At 44.0% G+C, this 23,722-nt stretch overlaps 1 protein-coding gene across 1 annotated transcript in view; it reads right to left on the bottom strand.

The window, feature by feature from the left end:
• Positions 1–3,479: 3,479 nt before the first annotated feature.
• YLPM1 (YLP motif containing 1) overlaps positions 3,480–23,722 on the bottom strand; it is a 90,902-nt gene continuing 70,659 nt past the window's right edge. Inside the window, exon 18 of the mRNA XM_075065539.1 lies at positions 3,480–3,674. Coding sequence (XP_074921640.1) covers positions 3,495–3,674 — 180 coding nt within the window. The 3' untranslated portion in view covers positions 3,480–3,494. The remainder of the gene's footprint in view (positions 3,675–23,722) is intronic.

The following is a 23,722-nucleotide window of genomic DNA, read 5'->3' as shown; positions in this document are numbered from 1 at the left end:
AAGTATTGGGACTGGAGCAGTGTGATTTTGCAATGGTTTGTTAACCTCTTTTTTTCTGGAGGTGACCACCCTCTTCCTCAGCATTTGAATAGGAAAGGCCTTTACAGATCACTATCTTAGATTTATACTTCCCTTTCTTTCTGGAGTCCCAGCTGGCCAGGGGGACACTTCCACTAGCTAGAAGGGGAGGGGAACAGCCAAGACTAATTCTGTGGTTTGGCTAGCAAATGGTGTCAGAGCAGCAACTCACAGGAGCTCTCCTGCTCCTAGAGCTGAACAGCATCACCAAGGTAAAGCACTTCGGCTCCATCAGTGTTAGAAGCAAGGGACTCAAGGACACTTCCCCGTCACAGGACTCTCCACAGGCCGTCCATGCTGGGAATTGATTCGTCTCAGTGAGGAAAGTGTTCTGTACAGAAAATTCTGAAAAAGGTCCTTCTCTCACCTGTCATTCCTCAGAATTTGAAGTCTTTGAGGAAAGCCCTACCTAACTCTATAAATAGAAACAGTTACTGTGAGATCAGATAATACAGACAGGCCATATAAGTATCTTAACAAACAGATGCACCGATTCCTTATATCCCTCCTTCCAGCCTGTAGAGATACAGGCTGAGATTCTGTACTACAGCTCCATGAGGTGCAGCACAGAAAGGTGAAGTCTAAGGCCAAAGGAGCAAAGCTGTCTTTAACCACTTTTGCCCCCATCTGATTCTAGGCTGCTCTGGGGGCCAATGCAGCCACCAGCATAGTGCACCAGAAACAGCTCAAATTTTGTCTCCTCCCCTCCTAGAGGTCGCACTGCAGCCTGCAGCAGCTGAGAACCCCCACAGCTGTGTACGCTAGGGGGACTCACCTCCTACCCACCCCTGATACCCCCTACACTGGGGCTTGTGAAATCCTGCACAGTGCCTGCACCAGGGGAAGTTCTTCTCCAGTCAGCTAAATGGCTTTCATGGAGTACAGCGGCACAGAGAAGCTACTGGAAGAAGGCAAATGCCTTCCACAGACTGTCGCCACTGAAACTTGTTCCTGATCAACTTAAATCAACACATTTTTCAAAAAGGTTAGTTACAAAAAAAACTGAAAGTGAAGCAGTCTGACTTAAGGAAACAACAGACATCTACCAAGTATTAGGATGTGGTTAAAAAAACCCTACGCATGAGAGAGTCTGGACATGGTTAAGATTTCAAAAACCAATCTTCCCTCTACCATTTACACTCATTTCTTTGCCCCTGGCTGAGACTCCCATTCCTGCAATGACCCCTCTGCAAAGCCCAGCATCAATGGGGCTTCATTTGGGCACAGAGAGCTGTACACAAGCAGCTCATTGTAGGACAGGGACCTAAATCGTAAAGTAAAACACATAAGTGGTTCGTTTTGTGTCAGGAACTGCCTCAATCTAGTGTTTTCTTGTAAATAATCTACCCTACACTCATCCTTCTGGCCTGTATCAGACATGGGAGTTAAGAGGCATCTTGCCAGTGCCTGTAGGGCATTTGAGACTTGTAGTCTGTAGCAGTTTAGGCTGGGTTCTTGTATGTGGAGTGTGGGCTCTCTGACCAGTATGGAGAGAATGAACGGGCTCTGGGATATAGACAGGTGGTGAATGTGGGCAGGAGCTTGTTCAGATCATATGTGAAGAGCTTTCTGGCCTGTACTGTACAAATAAATAAATACGTAGTTCTAATAATTGCTTTATATCACTAGGTATCTCTTGACAATGTGAACCCTAAAGCTTTGGTCTCTGAACTTCTTTTTATCTTTCTTTAAAGAATACCAGAATGTGCAAAGTGTGTGTCTCTGAACACCATTTTAAAGCACAGTACAGCTGTGGCTAACCAAAACTCACTCATTTAACACCCCACCCCACCCCCACCAGTCCTCAGGCATCCTTTTCCCCTCCATTCACTCTGGAGAAACCCTAAGTTGCTACTCTATGCCATCTAAATCCAGTTAAAAGAAAAACAAATAGCCAATCAGGAAAATCAGAAAGGGCCAGAGCCATCCCTTGGGTACAGTGAATCAGGGCAACCGCCCTGGGCCCTGAGCTTTGGGGGACCTTGTGCTTCAATAAAATTGTGAGGAGGAGGGCAGGGAGGTGAGGCGGGAGGGCAAGTGGAGTGAGGAGGCAAATGGGGTGGCAAGTGGCAAGCTGGGGCAAGGAGCCCCCCTACAAAAACCTCCACCCAGTGCCTCCTGCCCGTCGGTGAGCCCCGGATCAACGCCTCCCCGTCCCTCTCAGCATCTTCTGCCTGCCGTGGATCAGATGTTTCACAGCATCAGGAGGCACTGGGCAGGAGGGAAAAGGAGCAAGGGGGAGGGGGCAGAATTGGGCAGGGAAGAGGCAGGGTGGTGGAGGAAAAAAAAGGAGGGTGGTAGCAGGGGTGGGGCCTTGAGGGAAAGGGTGGAATAGAGGCAGGGCCTGGGTGGAGCACCCGCTGGCAGATTAGAAACTCTGCGCCTATGTCCTGGGCTCCACCCCTCACAGGGACGGCCATGGAAAGGGCAATTAGAAGCATAAGGATGAGGACTATGAAAGTCATGGACCAAGCATTAAAACATGTACCTTCAGGGACAGAGCTGCCTATTCATAATGTTATGTCTGATGGCAGAGAGAATACAATAACCATTTTCGAAGCCAAACTAATGCAGCACGCTCTCCACTAGAGAAGGAAACTGACACCACTTAGAAATGAAATGGGAGAATGTTTCATTCTTCTCTTGGCAAAAGACCCATATTTGTAAATTCCTTTGGATACAGCTAAATCATTAGGGGATATTTGATACTGGATTACAGAGCACTTCCCACTCTCAGGTTCCACTTGCACAAGGCACTCCTATTTATGGTCCCTGATGGAGAGATGTATTCCCTGGGTGATTTGCTTGTTTCTTCCTTTAAAGTATATTTTACTGAATGTCAATAAAGCTGCACTACAGGTGCAGGAGGCAGGGCAAGCCAGTGCTGCAATTTTCTGCTACAATATTAGCAGACAACAGCTGTATTTCAGGCTTTCTTCTATTAAATGTAGCTAGCACAGCATTACTTCAGCAGAGAAAATACCTCATATCAATCTCTCCTGTCTCTGGTGATGGGACCTCAGGGCTGGTAGGTTGAGAGCCACTGAAGCAGACCCTTCGTGCAAGAGATGTCTTTCGAATGTGAGAAGGAAAGCTGCAGGGTCAGGATACCAACCCCTACTCAGGTGCTGTTGGTGACACCATTTGTACCCTCTAGGGCTGGCCTGAGTGACATAAAGGCCCACAAAGCACACAACTCTTGTCCCCCTCTTTTATTATTATTTACATTCTAGTAGTGCCCACTATGTGCTAGACCTTTTCCAAACACAGAAGAAGAAAGAGTCCTGTCCCAAAGAGCTTTCTAACTAAAAAGACAAACAAAGTGTTTAGGAAAGGGGTCTGACATATAGCTAAAGCAAACAGGGTGAAAACTGACATGTTTTGTTAGTTACATTAGTTATTTTATTGCTTTGCAATTAATCCAGCAGGAAAATATTCTGGAAAATACACTCAGCTAGACATGCTAATTGTAAATTTTCTTTATTAAAAATCAATATTATACTGCATAAAAACGTCTGTGGCATTTGCAAAAAAATTATAATCCGAAAGAGAAAACCATCACTTGTGATGAGTCCAGTGTTGTCTTGTCTTGTTTCCTTCAAAACCAGAATTGAAGAAGGTCAAAATTAGAAGCTTAGACATTCCCCACATATCTCACTTCCAAACAAACACTCCCCCCATATCCCCACTTCTAGACAGATTAAATCCAGACACCTGCCATAAGAATCATTCAACAGTAATTTTATTTTTGCATTTATTCCAGTTGTAGCTATTATTAATTAAACACAGCACACAGAAAACAATTCTTCAGCATGACTCTTTACACCTTAATTATATTTATGGCAAATGTTGTTACCTATAGGGACACCACAGCCAAACAGCGAGAACCCAACAGACAAACCCTCAACGAGTAACTTCAGGCTATTCCTTTTTTTAGTGGCAGCCAAAACAGGGAGATGCGACCACATGCACCAAGCCAGTGTTCCACATAGATCCTGTGGATATAACTAATTTGAGCTTGATGAGGTTCCTCTTGGACAAGACAATCCATCCATTCAGTCTGGAGCAATGCAATTGCTTGGAAGGGATCTTTCACAAATAGGAAAGCTTTTCTGTTTTTGCTTTACTCCAGAAAATAAACAAGATGTATTTGCACTGAACAAGCCACTCCACAAGATTCCCAGCTCAATTAGATTAAGGGTATGGCTACACTCAAAACTTCAAAGTGCTGCCGCGGGAGCGCTGCCACGGCAGCGCTTTGAAGTGTGAGTGTGGTCGCAGCGCCAGCGCTGGGAGAGAGCTCTCCCAGCGCTGCACGTACTCCACCTCCTCATGGGGATTAGCTTGCAGTGCTGGGAGCCGCGCTGCGGCATTGTTTACACTGGCGCTTTACAGCGCTGTATCTTGCAGCCCTCAGGGGGGTGTTTTTTTTACACCCCTGAGTGAGAAAGTTGCAGCGCTGTAAAGTGCCAGTGTAGCCAAGGCCTAAGCTTTCTTCCTAGTGTGCAGAGCTGCTCTACTCTGCAGGAGAGCTGACATGTTCCATTTCAGGATGCCTGCATGTCAATGAAGGATGAAGTGATCCACATTTAAAGTTTGTAGATCAATTCAAGTTTGTAAAACACTTTAGTGTCTTCCATCGTGAAAGACTGAAGGATATGTAAAACCATCACAATCTATCATTTAATGCATCCCCTAGGGCTCAGCATATTCTCCAGTGCTTTGTCCACTTCCTTTAGGAGATCAGCTGTTCCCATTTATTTTATTAAGAGATCCACTCTTCTATAAAAGAAATCTTATGTCTTATTTTACAAACTGAACAGAGAAAAACTTAGTATTTATTGTCCTGTGGCACCTTATAGGTTAACAGACGTATTGGAGCATGAGCTCATGCTCCAAAAAGTCTGTTAGTCTATAAGGTGCCATAGGACTCTTTGCTGCTTTTACAGATCCAGACTAACACGGCTACCCCTCTGATACTTAGTATTTATTGCACAAATACACAATTATGAATTGGCCCATGGAAGTACCTAAAGCTGGCTGTACTGACAAGACCAGCTACCAGTCACTTTCTTCAACTTTGTGATATTGATCACGTATTGCGGTTAATGTTTTTCTGCTCTTTGTCTTCCTCTTCTGTCTTTTCAGTTGAGTGTCAGTAAAAGGCTTTCATCTCAGTTAGCTGCTAATTTTTGTTTTTCTTATCATTGTAAGTATAACCTGTTTAAACTCAGTGGTTTGAGCATTGGCCAGCTAAACCCAGGGCTGTGAGTTCAATCCTTGAGGGGGTCATTTAGGGATCTGGGGCAAAAATCTGTCTGGGGATTGGTCCTGCTCTGAGCTGGGGTTTGAACTAGATGATCTCCTGATGTTCCTTCCAACCCTGGTAGCCTATGATTCTATTTGATTAGTTGCCCTATCAAAACTCTATGCAATATTAAGCTTTTCTTCTTCTTATCTATTTTCCTTATTTTAATCTTAATTTTGAGTTTAACTTTGACTATTGTCGAAGGCTTTTTCCCTCCTTAGGATTAAAAAAAAGTTTTCAAACTATCAGATTTGGTAGGTGATGACCCTCTTCCAGAACACTCCAAAAAGTTCCACCAGATTTCCAAGTAGTTTTCTTTTTTCCGTCTCCCCTGTAAAATTCTGATGTGATAAGTTAACTTTTCTAGCACCAGAATTTCCCACATTTTTTATACCAGTCAGTAGATTTACAGGAGTCACTCCTCTTCCCCCACCTTGCTACAGTAGTTCCAGCAGCAACTAGGAGATGAGTGATCAATTCTTTATGGCTTTTATAAGACAGTTTTCAGAACAATTTAATAAAAATATGAAAAGCTTATCGGACAGCTGACACCTTATCATCTCTTTTACGGAGTCTCCAACAGCTTTCCAGAGTGTCTGAATTTTTGGGACTGTCCACCATACATACTGAAATCCTCCCATTTCGTTACACTCTCTTCAGCATTTGCCCATCCCTATAGCATACCTTCATTCAATTTTAAGAGGAGTTAGGTACTATTGATAAAAAATTTTAATGTAGCTTTCTTTTGTGAATGTGTTTATTGACATGTGGTGACTATTGCTCCATATGTAAAAGCAGCAAATAGTCCTGTGGCACCTTATAGACTAACAGATGTATTGGAGTATGACGAAGTGGGTATTTACCCACAAAAGCTCATGCTCCAATACATCTGTTAGTCTATAAGGTGCCACAGGACTCTTTGCTGCTTTTACAGATCCAGACTAACACGGCTACCCCTCTGATAATTGCTCCACATGGTCTCCCATTCCTTAGTTTTGGTGTCTCTGCCCAAGGCAGCTTTCCACCTTTTCATGAATGAAGTTATTTCCCCCCAAGAGAGATTACTTTGGATAGAATGAATGTGTTTCATGCAAGTAGTAAATAGTTTTTCAAATTGTCAATTTTCTGCTTAGAGTTGCCTTTTTGAGGGGGTAGGCTGAAAAATGTCTCAATTGCAGGTATTGATATACTAGAATTTTGATATCTTTTGCAACTTCTTGTATTTCATCAAGTTATCTAAATCAATGGCTCTCAACCAGGCATATGCTGAGGTTTTCCATCAGCTCATCTAGATATTTGCTCAGTTTTACAACAGGCTACATAAAAAGCACTAGCAAAGTCAGTACAAATTAAAATTTCGCTCAATGATTTGTTTATACTGCTCTATGTACTATACACTGAAATGTCAGTACAATATTTATATTCTAATTGATTTATTTTATAATTATATGGCAAAAATGAGGACGTAAACAATCTTTCAGTAACAGTGTGCTGTGACACTTTTGTATTTTTATATCTGATTTTGTAAGCAAGTAGTTTTTAAGTAAGATGAAACTTGGGAGAACACAAGACAAATCAGATTCCTGCAAGGGCTACAGTAGTCTGGAAACATTGAGAGCCACTGCTCTAAATGTATTTTCTCTGAACAGCGGGCCAAATTTTGATATACCTATAATTTCCCAAATGTCAAAACTTCCCTGAGCAGCATTTCTCAAATATGGCCACCCTGGCTGCGTGCTGCCACCAGGGGCTTTTCTTGCAACCACAGCCTCCCAGGCAGTGATTGGAAGGGGTTGGGCCCTGCCCCCCTCTTGAGACACAAACACTGGAGGAGCAGGCAGCCATCCACTGAGTTCCCCACCTTCCTGGAGGCAGTGGGATCAGACTTCCACCCTGGCGTGGCAGGCAGCAGGCTCCACCTGCAGGGCTCCAGCCCCTGGGCACGGGGCAGCGGGCTCTGTCCCCACAGCTCACTACCCGGCCCCCTGCTACCCACCTCCCCATCCAGGGCTTAATTTGTCCCCGGGCTTGCTGGGACTGAGTAAATCTGCTGTGAAAAGTGATATTTGTACATTTGTTAATACCACTTTCCAAAGCAGACTAGTAGCTAGCCAGGAGGCTGTGAAAAGTGATATTAACATACAAATATCACTTTTGACAGCAGCAGTCTTACTAGCTAGCAAATCTTGAAGGAAAAAAAAAGGCAAAAGAAACAACAACAAAAAAGACAAAGAACGTGCAAAGCACCTTATTTGTGTTTCTATTCTGTTTAGGTCCAGTAAAGAATAGAGACAATTTTTTATTATTGAGTCAGCAAAAAAACCAAAACCCTACATAAATAAAATTACAATCGTTTGGACATTTGTTTTTTCCAAAGTTAATTATTTTAGGAAAAATTGTCAGAGCAGCCACCAGCAAGAATTGGTGGCTGCACTCTGAGGCTACCAAAAAAATCTGTTGTGAGAACCCTAAAGGTTAAATTCTCTATTGTTTTATATTGGCATTGGTGGTAATAGGTATGGGCTTCGCTTTCTAAATAAATTATCCCAAGTGTCTGTTGATGCTTTCATAAAAGGAAGGTTTGTATTGATTTTGCCTATAGAATTTCTTTATCCAGGGGATGATGTAGAGTTTAAGTACAGTACCATGACTGTGTTCTGTCTCTACCTAGTGCTAACTACGGTTTGGTGTTATTTAGTACTATACATCAGGTTTCCGATCTGACTACCCAGATAACAGTACTTAATGGTTGGTAAAACCAATCCTCCATTTTGCCATGGCCTTTGTAAAGAACATTGCATGAGTTTCTTATTTCCACAAATGAATTTATCATGAATTGCCATTGATTTAAAAGTTTTCCTGTGACTAAAACTGGAAGTGCTTGGAAAAGGAAGTTAAAATGAGTATCTTACCCCTGAATTAACTGCCACAGTTTTGTCTAACCATGAAATTTCATATTTTGGCTAATTTTCCAGATGTTTTAATTTTCTTAATCAAAAGGAGTAAAATTTATATGTCTTGCCATGTTTTAGAAATGTTTATTCCCAGGTGTTTTATTAAAGTATTTCCCATTTTTATCTGTATTTATCTTTTATATCTTTTTGTAGATCAGAACCCTTACTTATATCCAGGAGTTCTGACTTTATTTTAAGTGCTGATGCTTCGCCAAACGTTAGGATTCCCTCTTGCAACTCTAGTAGTGTGTGAGCTGGCTTCATAACAAATACTTGACACTGTCTGCATAGAGACTAATGTGTGTTCCCAATCATAATTCCATTTATATTATGATTATTTCTGATTGGGTGAAGCCTGCTTATATTTCCTCTCCCAATTTCATCCCATTTCTATTTGTTACACCCCCTAGAACTATCCTAAACAATCCCTTCCCCTCCCAGTTGATCACTCTTCAAACATCTACACACAAATGTTATATATTCCTCCTCTCCCCACACCCCTTGTTGTTAGCTGGTCAATGTATTACCTATTTCACTTAATTTTTTTTTTTTTTTTGGTATGGCAATTCCCTCCCCCTCCTTAACCATTTTTTGTTCTTCTCTGATTTCTCTTTTATCTTTTCAGTAACAAGAATTAGAAATGAACACAATATTCCAGATGCCACTGCATCAGTTACACAATCTTTCTAAATTGATAGCAAGGGGAACACTATGATACCTGAGCACCTGACAATAGGAAGTGTAGTCATTCAGATACATTTCTCTCTCCACTCCAAGCAGTGGGGTCTGGACTTTAGCTTGTGTTTGTGGGAGTGGTTGTGGGAAGGCTGTTTAAAGAAGTAGCTTTTACACTTTGTTCAGAAGGTGCTGAAGTTCACAGTTTTGCCAATATCTTCCATGACACAGTAATGATGTATGGGTAAGTTGCCTAGAAACATTTATCTAGGTTCTGTCTCAATATTATATCTCTGGATATGCACCATCAAACTTCAGTGTCCCATTTTTCTACCAGTGCATATCAGACACATCTAATCTGTTTTCAATTATTTCCCTCCTATTGAATATCTAGGGTAGGATTTTCAAAAGCACTCAGTGTAGGCCTAACTCTGCTCCAAGTGAAATCAGTTGGGAGTTTTACTCTTGATTTCAAATGGGAGCAGATTAAAGACAAGGCTCAATGCTTCTGAGAGTCCCATGCTCACATTTTAAACTCCTCTTCTCCTAGCTGTATTAGTTTGAAGGTGAGCAGGTCAAATCCCATTTTACTATTTCCAGCTCTTATTTCTATCCTGTGTATCATCCCACTCCTCTCAGTGGTGTTTGTGTGTGTCTGTCTGTCTACAACATAATATGACCTATAACTTTAATCTGTGATTCAAGTATTTTTAGTCTGCCCATGGCCAAAGTGCCCAAGGGGCTATTTAGCAACTCTTCTACATCAATAAAGGTGACTCAAAGGGGGAAAAAAAGTTTTTTTCTTCTTTATGAGTCAGAGAAGATCTGAAAGTGTTTTTGAAAGGGTTGTTTTTGTTGTCGTTAATACCAGCAATTCAGATCTTGGCTCTGGAGAAGTCTCTAGAGAAAACTGTAGAGGTTGTAGAATTGTAACATTACAATTACCAAAGAAGAAAAACATGACTGAATAAGGAAGTTATTTTTATACAGATTCTTTAAAACTTTGTATATGTTAACAGTAGGGCTGTCAAGGAATTAAAAAACTTAATCATGATTAATCACAGTTTTAATTGCACTGTTAAACAATAACAGACTACCATTTATTTAAATATTTTGGAGGTTTTCTACATTTTCAAATATAGGGTCGGGGCTGAGCGCTCTGGGGGCTTCAGCCCCCCTCAGGGCGTGGGGCTTCAGTTCCCCTCGGGGTGTGAGGCTCAGAGCTCTGGGCTTCAGCCCTGGTCAGAGTGCGGGTTTCAGCCCCCACCTCAGCGTGCCAGCCCCACTCTAGGCTTCAGCCACTCCGGGGCACGGGACTTCAAGACACCTCGCCCTGGCCACCGAGCTGTGGCTTCAGCACCCTAATGCCTCCAGAGCTCCAGTCTAGGGCTTCAGCCCCACACTGCACATGCCTCCCTCCCCACCCAGAAGTATGCAATTAATGTATTTAAAAAATAACAGTAATTTTCTTTTCAGTTAATTGCAGGCGTTAACTGCGTTTAATCGACAGCCCTAATTAATGGCTATTTAACGCCAATGTTCTACAAGCAGTAGGGAGAAAAGCTCTCTTTGTTAAAGATTCAACATTCTCATCTTCTAATTAAGGGCTGAGGAACCTCACTATCCAGACATCACTGAAACCCCACAATGAATTCTCTATCAAAGCCTGGGAAAGTTGGACTTGACATTCCTGATATTTCTAAGAAAAGAAAAATACCACCTCTTTTAACGCCTTTATACATTATAAAGGAGCACAATAAAAGGGGTGGAAAACAAGCACAATTTTTTCCCCCATGCAAGACCATCTTCAATAGATTCATAACAGACAATCAGACCTAACATTGATCCCTGCAACACTAATATATGCATCTCTCCTGAGTTCAATACTTTGTTATTGACCAGTAACATCTGGTACATTTTCAACTGATTTTCAATCCCTCTTTCAGGGTCATACTCACACCAACTTGACTTTGTTTTTCTAGTAAAATGGAGACTGTATCAAACACTTTACAAATCTAAATTACATCTATGGCTCCCCCTTTCTCCAATAATTTTGTAATTCTGTCAAACAGAACAATCAAGTTTATGTGGCATGATTTGTTATTTAAAATGACTCCCTCACTGCTGTTTATTGCTCACGCTTCTGTATATTCTCTAGGTGCTAAGAGAACTGTTTATCTTAACAGTTGTTCCATTAGTTTACTAGGGAGTGAAGTCAGATAGTAATTGCCAGACTCACTCTTTTTTCCTGTGGCAACCACAGAAAGCACAAGGTTACAACTCATAAAACAAACTTTTGAAAGTCATGTCCCCCTTCTTTCCTCCCCACCCCCTCCCTTGGAGTCGGGACAAGACTCTGTAGGGGAGGGAGGGGATCACACAGACAGGGGTAAGGAGGCTGAGGCTGCAGCTGAGGATGGGGCAGCAGCTGTCAGGTGCTGGGGCTGAGGGCGGGAGCAGAGTCTCAGCTGGGCCCGTAGCCAAGTGTGGCTCTGCTCCTGACCCCGGGACAGGAATGAAGCCGTGACCAGTGGCTGAGGCTGGAGGCTGGCACAGGGATGGGAGAGGAGCCGCACCGACGCTGGTGATGGGACCAGGAATGGGGCAGGGTAGCACTCCCTCCCCGCCCCCTGCTGGGGCTGGTCTGAGCCTGTCATGCCCCACCAGATATTCCTCCATGCCCCCTAGGTTTGCGGACCTCTGCCATAAAAGAAAAGATGACCCATACGTGCTTAAGCGAAAAGCCTGTAGCAGAAAGAAGTAGCAGTTCAAAAGAGGACAAAACTAAGTACTGTTTTAGAAAGAAATTTTATTTAATTATCTTTATGCACAAAACATACATTTTATTACAAAAATGAATGCTTATATGTTACTTTTTAAACTAGATTGGGCAAAACACTGGAGAAGATATTGTAGGGAACAGTCCTACATTGGTCCCCAGACAGTAGAAAGAGCATAAGACTAGATACAAAACAGTTACTAACCAATGTAACTCTTGTTTTTTGAGATGTGTTGCTCATGTCCATTCCATGACCCACCTTCCGACCTGTCTGAGTTGGCTGATAAGAAGGAAGTGAGAGGGTGCGTGGCTGGCGGCACCCCTTATACCGGCCCATAAGTGTGTGGCTCCAAAGGGTGCTAGAGCCAGCCCAACGGATACCACCAGCAACGGTGCACTCACACCTAGCACGGAATGGACATGAGCAAAACATCTCAAAGAACAACAGTTACGGAGGTTAGTAACCACTTTTTCTTCTTCAAGTGCTTGCCCATGTCCATTCCATGTTAGGTGACTCATGAGCAGTAACCCAAAGAGGTGGGCTCAAAGTTTATGGGCGCACAGACTGCAACACTACCCTTTTTAACTAGCGTTGGCTCGAGTCCTTTGGGTGATGGTGTACTGGGACATGCAAGTACGCACCAGTGACCAGGTCATGCCTCTACAGATGTCTTGGATTGGGACCTGCGCTAGGAACGCAGCTAATGAAGCTTGGGCTTTTGTGGAATATGTGGTTAAAATGGACGGAGGAGGGATGTTCACCTGGTCGTAGCAAGCTTGAATACAGGCTATTATCCAGGACAATATCCTTTGAGATGACACAGGTAGTCCTCTCATCCTTTCCGTAATTGTTACGAAGAGTTGCATGGATTTGCAGAAGGGTATGGTCCTCACAATATACAGAGTGAGGGCCCGCCTAACGAATGAAGCCGTCATTCCTCAAAGTTCTTGTGAGGTTTCTGGAAGAAGACTGGTATTATGGGATTGTGACAACACCTTTGGCAGGAAGGCTGGATGAGGATGCAGTTGCAGGGCCGGCCTTAGGAATAATGGCACCCTGGGTGAACTTGCATTTTGGTGCCCCCACATTGCCCCTGGCCCCCATGGGCTGCCACCCTCCCTTCACCCCTAACCTCTGCACTGTACCCCCTTAGCCCCTAATCCCTGCACTCCCCTCCTGTGCCTCTTACCCCTGCATCCCCTTCACTTCTACCCCTGCACCTTCCTCCTGTGCTCCAACTCCTTCACTGTGCTCTCTTCACCCCAACCCATACTCCCCTCCTGCATGCCTAATTGCTGCATCTTCACCTCCCCCTTCCTGTGCCAACCCCTGCACTGTGCCCATTTCACTCCAACCCCTGCCCCTCCCTCCTACACCCCTATTCCCCTGCACTGTGCCCTCTTCACCACAACCGCTGCCCCCCTTCCTGTGCCCGTAACCTCTGCATCCCCCTCCTGCACCCATATGGGAAAACTGCCCTGGATGCAGTGATGGAACAGCTGGTATTGCTGCTCGCTCCCCCACTGGACTGCTGCTTCTCTGCTCCGCACACTGCAAGGGAGCTGTGTGTGTGTAGGGGGTGGGGAGGAGTGAGGTCAAGGCTCCCTGCTTCTAGGTCACTTTTGCTGCCTGAGCTGCATAAGGGGAGGGCAGAGAGCAGCAACTGCTAAGGTTGGGAAAGTGACCTGGACGCAGGGAGCCCTGGTGTGTGTGTGCTTGTGTGCCTGAGTGAGTTATTGAACACCCTGTCTCTTTAAGAAAGCATTCGGGCAGGTGCCTGAAAGCTTGTTCAGGCACAAGCAGCTGCTGCTGGACCCAGAGAGGCAGCAGCACACACAGATTCCCCGTCCTGTCACCTCAGCTCAGTGGAGACTGGGTACATGGGTAGGAGGGAGGGGGACACCCTGACATCACCCCTTACCAGACAGGATGCTCCCTATCCAGAGTGGTCCGGGGCTTCGGGGAAGAAGGGTGGTGGTGGTGGTGGGAAAGGAGGAAACTCATAGACTCATAGGTCAGAAGGGACCAATATGATCATCTAGTCTGACCTCCTGCACAAAGCAGGCCACAGAACCCTACCCATCCACTTCTATAAAAATCCCTAACCTATGTCCGAGTTATTGAAGTCTTCAAATTGTGGTTTGAAGACCTCAAGCAGAGAATCCACCAGCAAGTGACCCATGCCTCATGCTGCAGGGGAAGGCGAAAAACCTCCAGAGCGTCAGCCAATCTGCCCTGGAGGAAAATTCCTTCCCGACCCCAAATATGGCGATCAGCTAAACCCTGAGCATGTGGGCAAGGCTCCCCAGCCAGCAGTCAGGAAAGAATTCTCTGCAGTAACTCTGATCCCATCCCATCCAACATCCCATCGCAGACCATTGAGCAGACCTATCTGCTGATAATCCAAGAACAATTGCCAAAATTAAACTATCCTATCATATCATCCCTTCCATAAACTTATCAAGCTTAGTCTTAAAGCCAGATATGTCTTTTGCCCCCACTACTCCCCTCGGAAGGCTGTTCCAGAACTTCACTCCTCTAATGGTTAGAAACCTTCGTCTAATTTCAAGTCTGAACTTCCTAGTGTCCAGTTTGTACCCATTTGACCCTGTGTCTACATTAGTACTAAGCTTAAATAATTCCTCTCCCTCCCTAATGTTAATCCCCCTGATATATTTATAAAGAGCAAGCATATCCCCCCAGAGTCTTCTTTTGGCTAGGCTAAACAAGCCAAGCTCTTTGAGTCTCCTTTCATAAGGCAGGTTTTCCATTCCTCGGATCCTAGTAGCCCGTCTCTGAAACAAGAGCAGCAGCAGCTGCACACAGCAGTGGAGCAGGGGGGAGGAGGGGCACCCCCGCTCCAGAGAAGTCCCTGGGCTTGGCTCTTCATCCAACTGCCTGTGTGCCTCTGCCAGCTGGCTCTTGGCAGTTCAGGTCAGGTATCAGGCAAACCCTATGCATGAAGCCTCCTGTGGTGGGCTGCCACCCATACTGCTCACCCGCAGGGCTGGCCCTGCGCAAGTGAACCTTGTCCTTGAAGAATACCGTGTGGGGTGGTTCTGACATTAGGGCCTTGATTTTAGACACCTTTCTGGCTGAGGTGAGCGCCACCAGGAAGGCAACGTTTCAAGAGAGAAGTAGCAGAGAGCATAATGCTAACAGCTTGAAGGGGGCACCATGAGCTTCGAAAGAACCAGGCTCAAATCCCATGGGGCAATTGGCTCATTAACCCTGAGGATAGTGTTTCCAACCCCTTAAAAAATCCAACTATTATATTGTGGCTTGGGTCGAGTCAAGCACTCTAGTCTCTGAACTAAAACAAGAGTTGATTTCTGCTCATTTATCAGCAGGCCCAGCACTCTGAAGGTGGCTCGAACCATGCTGATGCTGTTCTGTACTTGAGCCTGCAACCGACCTTTGACCAGCCAGTCGTCGAGGTGTAGGTAGACTTGTATGCCTCGCTGCCTGAGGAAGGTTGCAATGACTGCCATATACTTTGTGAAAACCCATAAGACCACTGCTAGGCCAAAGGGGAGGGCAGTGAATTGGTTGTGATGCTAACCTGCTATAAGCCTGAGAAAAATGTGAAAATATGCATTGTTTGAGTTGAGGGTGGTGTACTAGTCTCCTGGATCCAGGAATGGAATGATGAAGGCAGGGAGACCATGCAGAACTATAGTTTCTTGAGATATCTGCTGAGGCAATGTAGGTCGAAGGTGGGCCAGAGGCCCCCTTTAGGATTAGGAAATATCTAGGAGCAGAACCCTTTCCCTCCCAATTGTCGGATGTTATGAACGACCATGCCAGGCTGAAGAGCAACAGACGGTCCAAAAATAAGTGTGTGTGTGGGGGGGGACCTGACCAAAACAATGACTGGTACAGCACTCTTGGGCATACCTTCAAAAGGCCTGCTTGGGCCTGCTGGAGTATCTCTGAGACCCCCGACTGGGAGGCTCAGGTGGACAGGCATCGTTGATGCTGTTTTTAACCCCCTTCTTTCCTTTTGTAGGGCTCCTGTTTTGGAGGTGCTGAGAACCAAAGAGGCTGCTGGGGCCTGAAGTGCTTCCTGGATGCTGATGGAGTGTAAAGGCCCAAAGACTGTAGAATGGTCCTGGAGTCTTCAGGCCATGAAGTCTCACGTCATTCTGCTCTGAGAAAAGAGAAGCCTTCAAAGGGGAGATTCTGGATAGACTGTTAACCCTCGTGTAGGAGGCTGGAGGACTGTAGCCAAGAGCAACACCTCATGGCAACTGCTGAGGCCATTGTTCTGGCTGCTGAGTCAGCAACCTCCAGAGCCATCTGGAGAGAGGTCCTGGCCACATTCTTACCTTCCTCCAAGAAGGCAGTGAACTCCTGCCTTGAATCTTGGGGCAGGGAGTCGTTGAATTTAGACAGGGAGTCCCACAAATTAAAATTATATCTCCCCAGAAAAATCTGCTGGTGGGAGACACGTAGCTGAAGGCTACCCACTGACTATACCTTTTGTCCAGCCTTTTAGTTATCTTTTGTTTTGGGGTAGTGCTTGTCTGGACTTGTCTGTCCATTTTGTTCACTGAAGATACTACCAGGAACCCCAGGGGAGGGTGAGAATACAGGTATTCAAACCTGCTTGCTGGCACATAATACTTCGCTGCCCTCTTTGAGGTAGGTGGCAAAGACGAAAGAGTTTGCCACGGGGCCTTAACTGGTGCCATCATTGCCTCATTGATGGGCAGGGCTATTTTGGATGGAGCTGTTGCAGCCAGAACATCAATAAGGCTGTGCAATGGTCTCTTTGAGTTGCTCAATTTCCAGGCCCATGTTCGCCGCAACCCTCTTCAGAAGGTCCTGCTGGGCCCTAAAATTTTCCTGCAGAAGCAGGCTAGTGGGACTTGTGATAGCCTCATTTGGGTGGGGGAGGGAAGAGGAGGATGCTTGCACTGGAGGATGGGCTTCTTCCTCAATTACATCTACTGGAGCCAACTCCTGGATGTCGGTACTGGGGTCAGGGTCCGGCGCTGAGTGGGAAGGAGTGGTGGCCTATCTCTGAGAGACCACAGAGTAGGAGCAGTGGAAGGAAGGACCCAATACTGGGGGAAACCCCCAAGGGTTCCAATAAGGCCACTGCATCAGCCAGTAACCTGCCGCCCAGGAGCCAGCTGGGGGACCAGTACCAAACCTGTGGTACATAAACTGGGTATCGGTGGTGGGCCTTCAGTGGCACATAAAGTTCCCTTTCAGATTCTGAAGAGGAGTCTTCTCTCAGCAACCACAGTGGAGCGATACCCTTTTCTGCATCCATACAGTGCCAGGGTTCTGGGGACCAGTAATGTATCGGAGATCAGGTGAGGTTTGCCCCAAGAGGGCATACATGCAGCATCTGGAAATAGGGAACACTATCTCAATGAACAACAGTCCTTTCACTGAGGGCATATGTGTTGATGACATTGGATCCTGCTTCTGCAAACCCCCAGCCAAAGCAGGAGTGCTGATCTGGTGAAAAATATTCTATTTCAGAAACTTTATGGAGCTCTATTAATGGAAAATAAAGTACAACATTACTACCCTTACCTATATGCCAGCACTTAACTGGAAGTATCTCTGTTAACATTTGGCTCCAGGATTCCTACCAGAATAGTTTGTGTTAATATTTTCTGTATCAGCTAAGCTGTCGGGATGTTGGCTGCCAATGCTTCCCATTCTGAATAGGCAAATGGATCAGGAAACAGTACAAGGTCCTTGTAATTACTATGCTGATGAGCAAGATGCTTGTGCCTCATTGTTTAGTAAGAGTCCACTCCCCTCAAGAAAAAATAATCCTCCGAATGGCATATCACAAGCAGCTACTGTAGAGAAGATTGTGATGTCACAGGTGAGAATTAGAATGAGTAGAAGCAACAACAGCCAAGCTCTGAAGAAACCTGTTTTTATGCAAGTGTCTCCTAGTAATACATGATTGAAGCAAACCGCAGGATTCTCTTTTCTGAGTTTTCAATGACATCTTGCCAGCTCTTTCCCATAAATAGGGTGGTACAATTTTGTCAGAAGGACAGCATCTCACTCCCTTCCACAGCCAAAAAGCAGGAACTCAGGAATGTCCCAATCATAGTTTAAATGGTGTTTCTGTACCAACTCTTTCATACTTATAGCAGGTAAGGGGATTTATAAACATAGTAGTCCATGGAGCTGCACAGCTCAACAATCATTTCTCCACCCTCCATTACAAAGACAGTTATTAGGCAAAGACAAGTTTTGGTTTTACTGTGGTGTGAATCTGAAATGCAACTGCCAAGATCTGTTTCACTATGAATAATGGAGAATACAGTCATCTCAAAGGACCTGAGGGCTCTGTGAAGTGAGACAGAAGGATATTTCTCATCGTAAGACTTTACCTCTGATAACAGCACTGATTGTGCCGTCAGATAATCACAGCCAACCATCAGCTACAAAGCAGTAACTATGAGGCAGTCAGTGCCTTTGAAGACCCATGGAAGCAGCTGAATCTGGTGGCTAGCTGCATTGGAGGACACCTGGTCCTGGAGCAGTTACCTTTGCCAGCTAATGATGCTGGGGCTTGTGTGTTAAGCATTCCATTAAGTGCAGAACACTGCCACCCACTGGGTGTCTAATGTCACTGAAGATCCACTGTAAAACCATTACCCTTTAAGCAGTCTCCACTAAGTGGGCCAATGTTCCAAGGATCACTTGGCTAGCAGTGTGGCAGCTCAGCTCAGTACACTGAAGTGGGTTTTGTTTATAGTCTTTCTGGTATATTTGGTGTCAATTCAACCCTGCCTTTATACGTGGTGTACTGTTGAATGATCTTGTTTGCAGTGTTTTTTCACCAGGCTTGCCATCCCAAACTAACCTCTGGGCTAAGAAGTCAGAGCCCTGAACACATGCAGGTGGAGAGCTGAAGATATAAAGGAATTTTCTATGAGTCACAATAGAATTACCTAGTATTAAAAGAAGGGGAACAAATGCAGGTACTACAGCCTGATTTTGCTTTTCACACAGAAATCCACTGTGTGAAAGTTACACCAGGGTAAGAAAGATGTGAAAGCAGAATGAGGCCCCACATAGAAAAGAATTGCATGCAACTGCCCTATTAAATTGGAACACAAAGTAGCAGTGAAGACAAGAACTGACCAAATAAGTCTTCAAACTGAAGAATCCATTAACCCAAAAAATCCAGTTTGATTTGAACCAAAATCATTTTTTTTTCAAAATCTGTCAAATCAAAAAACTAAAAAAAACTTTCAGTCGACTAAAATGTCCTGGGTTGATTCTAAACAAACTTTTAAGTTTTTTGTTTTGATTCAGCTATTTGAGTGTTTTTTCATCCTTTGTGTTTTTTTTAAACTAAATTGCCCAAATTTGAATTCAAAATGCTGTTCCAAAATGAAAAGTCAAAATGAAACATTTCAAAATTAAAGTCAAAACATTTTGACTTCCCCATAGCCAAATCTATATGTCCAATTCTACCCATATTCACAAAGTTTAAGAGAACTGAAAAATCATTTTTTTTAATTAAAAAAATATATTAGTCAAAAAAAATTCACCTAGCTTTAGTGAGGATCTGTACAGAGGTCATGTGCAGAAAACTTTATGGTGGCATTCTCAGACTCTGTCATCTCCCCACCGCAGGTTTAACAAACCTAGGTTACGGAGGATCCCCTACCTTGTGATAAGGTCCCAGTTCTGTACTGCTGGGATTTAGGAAACAAGTATGTTATCAACCCAGATGCCCAATCACAATGTGGCTTTGGATGATAAATGACCTCAAGCAGACAAACACACCACAGTGAGCATTAACTTTAAAAGCATACTGATACTTGTGGCTTTAAAACACAGCATCCTCTATCCCATGTGGAACATGCAGACGGGAACGACAGCTTTAATGAAGATCAGAACTTTTAGGTACCACACAACACACGGATGCAACTTAAGATTGGTCTGTGGGAAGCATCACTGAAGACACTTATCCTTGAGACTTCTCCTCCAGGAGTGCAAGGCATGTCTGCTTTCTGTTAAAACACCATGAGGGGCAATGCAGGAAGGAGTCCCTTTGTGTGATTCAAGGCATGATAAATCACAAAATGATTGCTGCTGGAGAAGGGGAAGGTAATTCTCTAAATAAACCAGGCTCAAAGACAGCATGTCAATAAGCACGGACAGTAGTAAAAAGATTGCGCAGCTATGGCTCAAAAGTTAAACCTGGGTTCTCTCATCATAGGCTAACTGCAACTGTGCATTTTTCCTCTGTGAGAGATCAATGACAAATGGCATTTTAAATATTTGCCCATTTTTAAAACACACATCCTTATCTCAATTAAGTAACATTATGATTAGCAGAAATGTAACCAGACCCAGCACAGTAAAATCCAATTCTTATTGTTTGAGAGAGAGCTATTCATGGTGCTGACATTTCTCATGTCCATTTTAACATTTCCCATTCTTCATTTTGCTGCTAGTCAGTGGCTGTCTTACTGAAATTACCTGTGCTATGGAAGGTGGAGACCAGGTACATATTTGTAAATACAGTAAGCCTTTTGTGACTGTAACTACTTTAACTAAATTTAATGCAGTTCTAGCCCATCCAGTATATTCAGGAGATTTTTTGTTTTGAGGGCAGATCCGTACATCAAGTTTAGGGAACAACAAATCCAATAACACTGAAAAGTGCTACTAACACATTACAGAAGGTCAACTAATTTAGTGCATGATGTTCCTCTAATTCTTTGACTCGCCTGCAGGCAGCCCACCTATGCTCTGCCATATTGAACCCAATGCGCTGCATGTCCATATAATTTAATATTGTAATGACTGAGGAAAATCAAAGCATGGAATGAAACAGGAAAAACAGTTGAAAGTTCTGGATGCCAGATGAAGGGACCCTAACCATACTGGATCCAGCTGGAGAACTGAGCATAAAGACAACTGATTTCAACACCACACTTTCATTTGTTGAATTTTACATAACAGACACAATTGATGAACACGGAAAGGGAAGCATCAACTCATATACCACAACAGTGTGTTTATGTCTACACTAGGCAACAGAAAGAACGTCAAGACAGATTCTAACTTTGGTAAAGAAGAAGGTACTCTCTCTCTCTCTCTCTCTCTCTCATAAGTCTAGGCTGACGAGTAGGTCCCAAGCTCACTTGGAGGTTTCCTCAGAGCCCTGATCCTGGTGTACAGTGAGACAGAAAAATGAGGGTAAAGGAAATACTGCAGAATACTTGAAAAGGAGAAGTTATGCACATTGGAAAAAGGTCAGAAACTGCACATAACGTTATTTTCCTTAGGCTTAGCTGTCCGGATAAAGGCTGACTTCAACTTCTGTTAGTGCAGGGAACGTGGCACACAGAGTAAATAACACAGCCAAGTCTCAGGTAGAAAAGACTCAACACCATACAAACAAGAGGTTTCAAATAGACTATTGGCAGAACGGCAGAAGGAATTTTCTCTGTACAAACAACTTTCAGCATCAAGTCCTCTACAGGGCAAAAACCCAACTTATGCAAGCATTTTACTTTAGCTTTGGTGCCAGTGTAATCCCATCAGCTCTGCAACACTTGCTGGCTCTACATTAGTTATGCTGATTTATTAATAAGTCTCCTTTCTCTGTGATAGCTGAGGACATAGGTTGTCCTCAATAAAACCATCGCTTGCCATCATCTCCTCTTGCATAACTTATTACCAAAAGGATCAGACTCCATGGGGAAGTGCCTGGGTGAAGAGGTGGGGCTTGGAAAATACTCTAAAGGAGGCAAGACTCACTGTGGCCTGAAGGAGACAATCTCTAACAAAAGATTACTCAACCACCTTGGGAAGGATGTTCTATCCCAAACTCTGTAATTATAACTGGGACTAACAATAGAAGTGTCCTAGCTAAACACAGCTGCACTTCTTTGTCATGCAGTGAGAGACAAGCTCCTGAGATAGACAGATCCCAGTACAATTATGGCTTTTTAAATGACATCAGGACCTTGAATTGGATTCAGAGTGCAGTAAGCAACGAACGTAGAGTGCAAAGCAGTAGCGTGATATGCTCAACACTTTCTTGCTTAGCAGGGTGGCCCACTGTGTGTTGCACCAGCCTTAATTTCTGGGTGGCCTTCATGATGAACCCCATGTTTAGCTTTGTGTAACAAGTCTCGCCAGGAGGCAACAAAGCCATGGATCTCCATGACTATGGTCCTCATCCAATAAAAAATGGGTCCAAAATTCTGGCTAGCATTAGAGGGTAAAAGATGATTTTGACCACTGCTGTCTGGTATTCCAAGAGTAGACATGAATCTAGCAGAACCCAAGGCTGCACACCATCGACAACTGGGAGATGGAGTGGGCTGATTCTCGGCTGGAAGTGGTCACATTTCTGCCAATTTCTTTAAGTTTTCCCTTTGCCAACCTCCATCACCTCTATTTTGGCCATATGGAGCTACCTTCTTTTCATTCATATCCTTGTTATGTACAGAGGCATATAATCAACAAACAGGAAATGCAGAACTGGGTGTTGTCATTATACCGCTGGCATTGTAGCCTATACAGAATCTTAGTATCTCCCTTCACAGCCTCACGAACTTGCTGAATAAGAGGTGACAGGATGTTTCTCTGTAGCTCTGTCGAAGAATGGCTGCTTCAATGAGTCCAAATCTGACTTAGTACAGTATATAGATCTGCAAGTAAGAACAAGGAAGCCTCTATTCCATGTTCACTTGAGGACTTCCCCTTTCCCCACACCAGCCAGTTCCCAGAGGGGAAGAGACTTACTAACAATTTATATTCCTAGAAAAGGAATATTTAGATTGTAAACTCTTTGGGGGCAGGGTCTTGACATTCATGTGTGTCTATACAGTGAATGCCATACTGTTCGCACTACACAAATAGTGAATAAAAAGGCTTGTATGTATTTGCACTATACCTATTCTGACAGTCCATGTCTTTGCCTCAACTCTGAGAAGTTGTTCCTTTGTGGGAGATCTCAGGTCCGATCCTGGAAGACACTAAACACTCCATTTTCCATTTACTTCAATGGAAGTTGAGAAGACAACACCCTCCAGGATCAGGCCCCAGTTAGGTATATGTCACAAGATTTCCCAATTGAGATGGAGCCGCTCTCCTCCACAAATTCTGGAGAATTAGCTTTTCCTGTTGCAGAGTCAGGCTTCCTCTAATAATGGCATCAGCAAAAGCTTCCTTGATAAAATGCTCTACATTCCCACTGTTTTACATCATCCATCTCACTAACAGCCATTTACTACTTCCACTGTGTCCATCTTGTCATCCTTCTCCCAGCAGCATTTGTGTAGAGCTGGTCATTAGCGCAGAAGGCCAGACAGGCTCTCTTATGCCTTAGGCAAAAAAGTCAATTGTTGAGTACCTTCCTTACCCTGATGGGCAAAGAAAGAAAGCTCCAGCTGTTACCCTCCGACACTAAAAGCAGCAAAAATGAAAAAGTAAAGAAAATCTCTCCAGCTGAATCTTGTACAATATTCTTCATGTAATGGCAACTGCTAAATCACCCACTGTTCCTGTCCAGTTTCATGTCAGAAGGTCAGCAGAGCAAGATGTTACCTTTGTGCCTTATCAAACACACGATAGGAGAAACCAATTCCTACACATAATTATCTAATAGAATATCATTCTTAACTCCAACTGGAGGATTTCCAATGTCTTTTATTAGAATACTTACGCATTATATCTGAAAATCATGCTTTCCAAGAGAAGGCAGAGTCAGAGAGCCAGCGAAAAATTCATCAGAAGAAATTGTTTCTTGCTAAGATTTAACTACGGAACCTGAAAATCCCATATCAGCAGTTGCCACTTAAGTTAAATGACTAAGTTAAATTAAACTCTCCACTAGATGTCAATAATAGCAGAGCTTATATTAGCAGAATGTAAAGACCACTTAATTTAGATGGGTTAAGCTCTTTAGGGAA

This window comes from Chelonoidis abingdonii, chromosome 4 (assembly GCF_003597395.2).
Source record: "Chelonoidis abingdonii isolate Lonesome George chromosome 4, CheloAbing_2.0, whole genome shotgun sequence".
Taxonomy (NCBI): domain Eukaryota; kingdom Metazoa; phylum Chordata; order Testudines; family Testudinidae; genus Chelonoidis; species Chelonoidis abingdonii.
The sequence above is the reverse complement of the archived record's forward strand: the minus strand, read 5'-3'. Positions and strand labels throughout refer to the sequence as shown.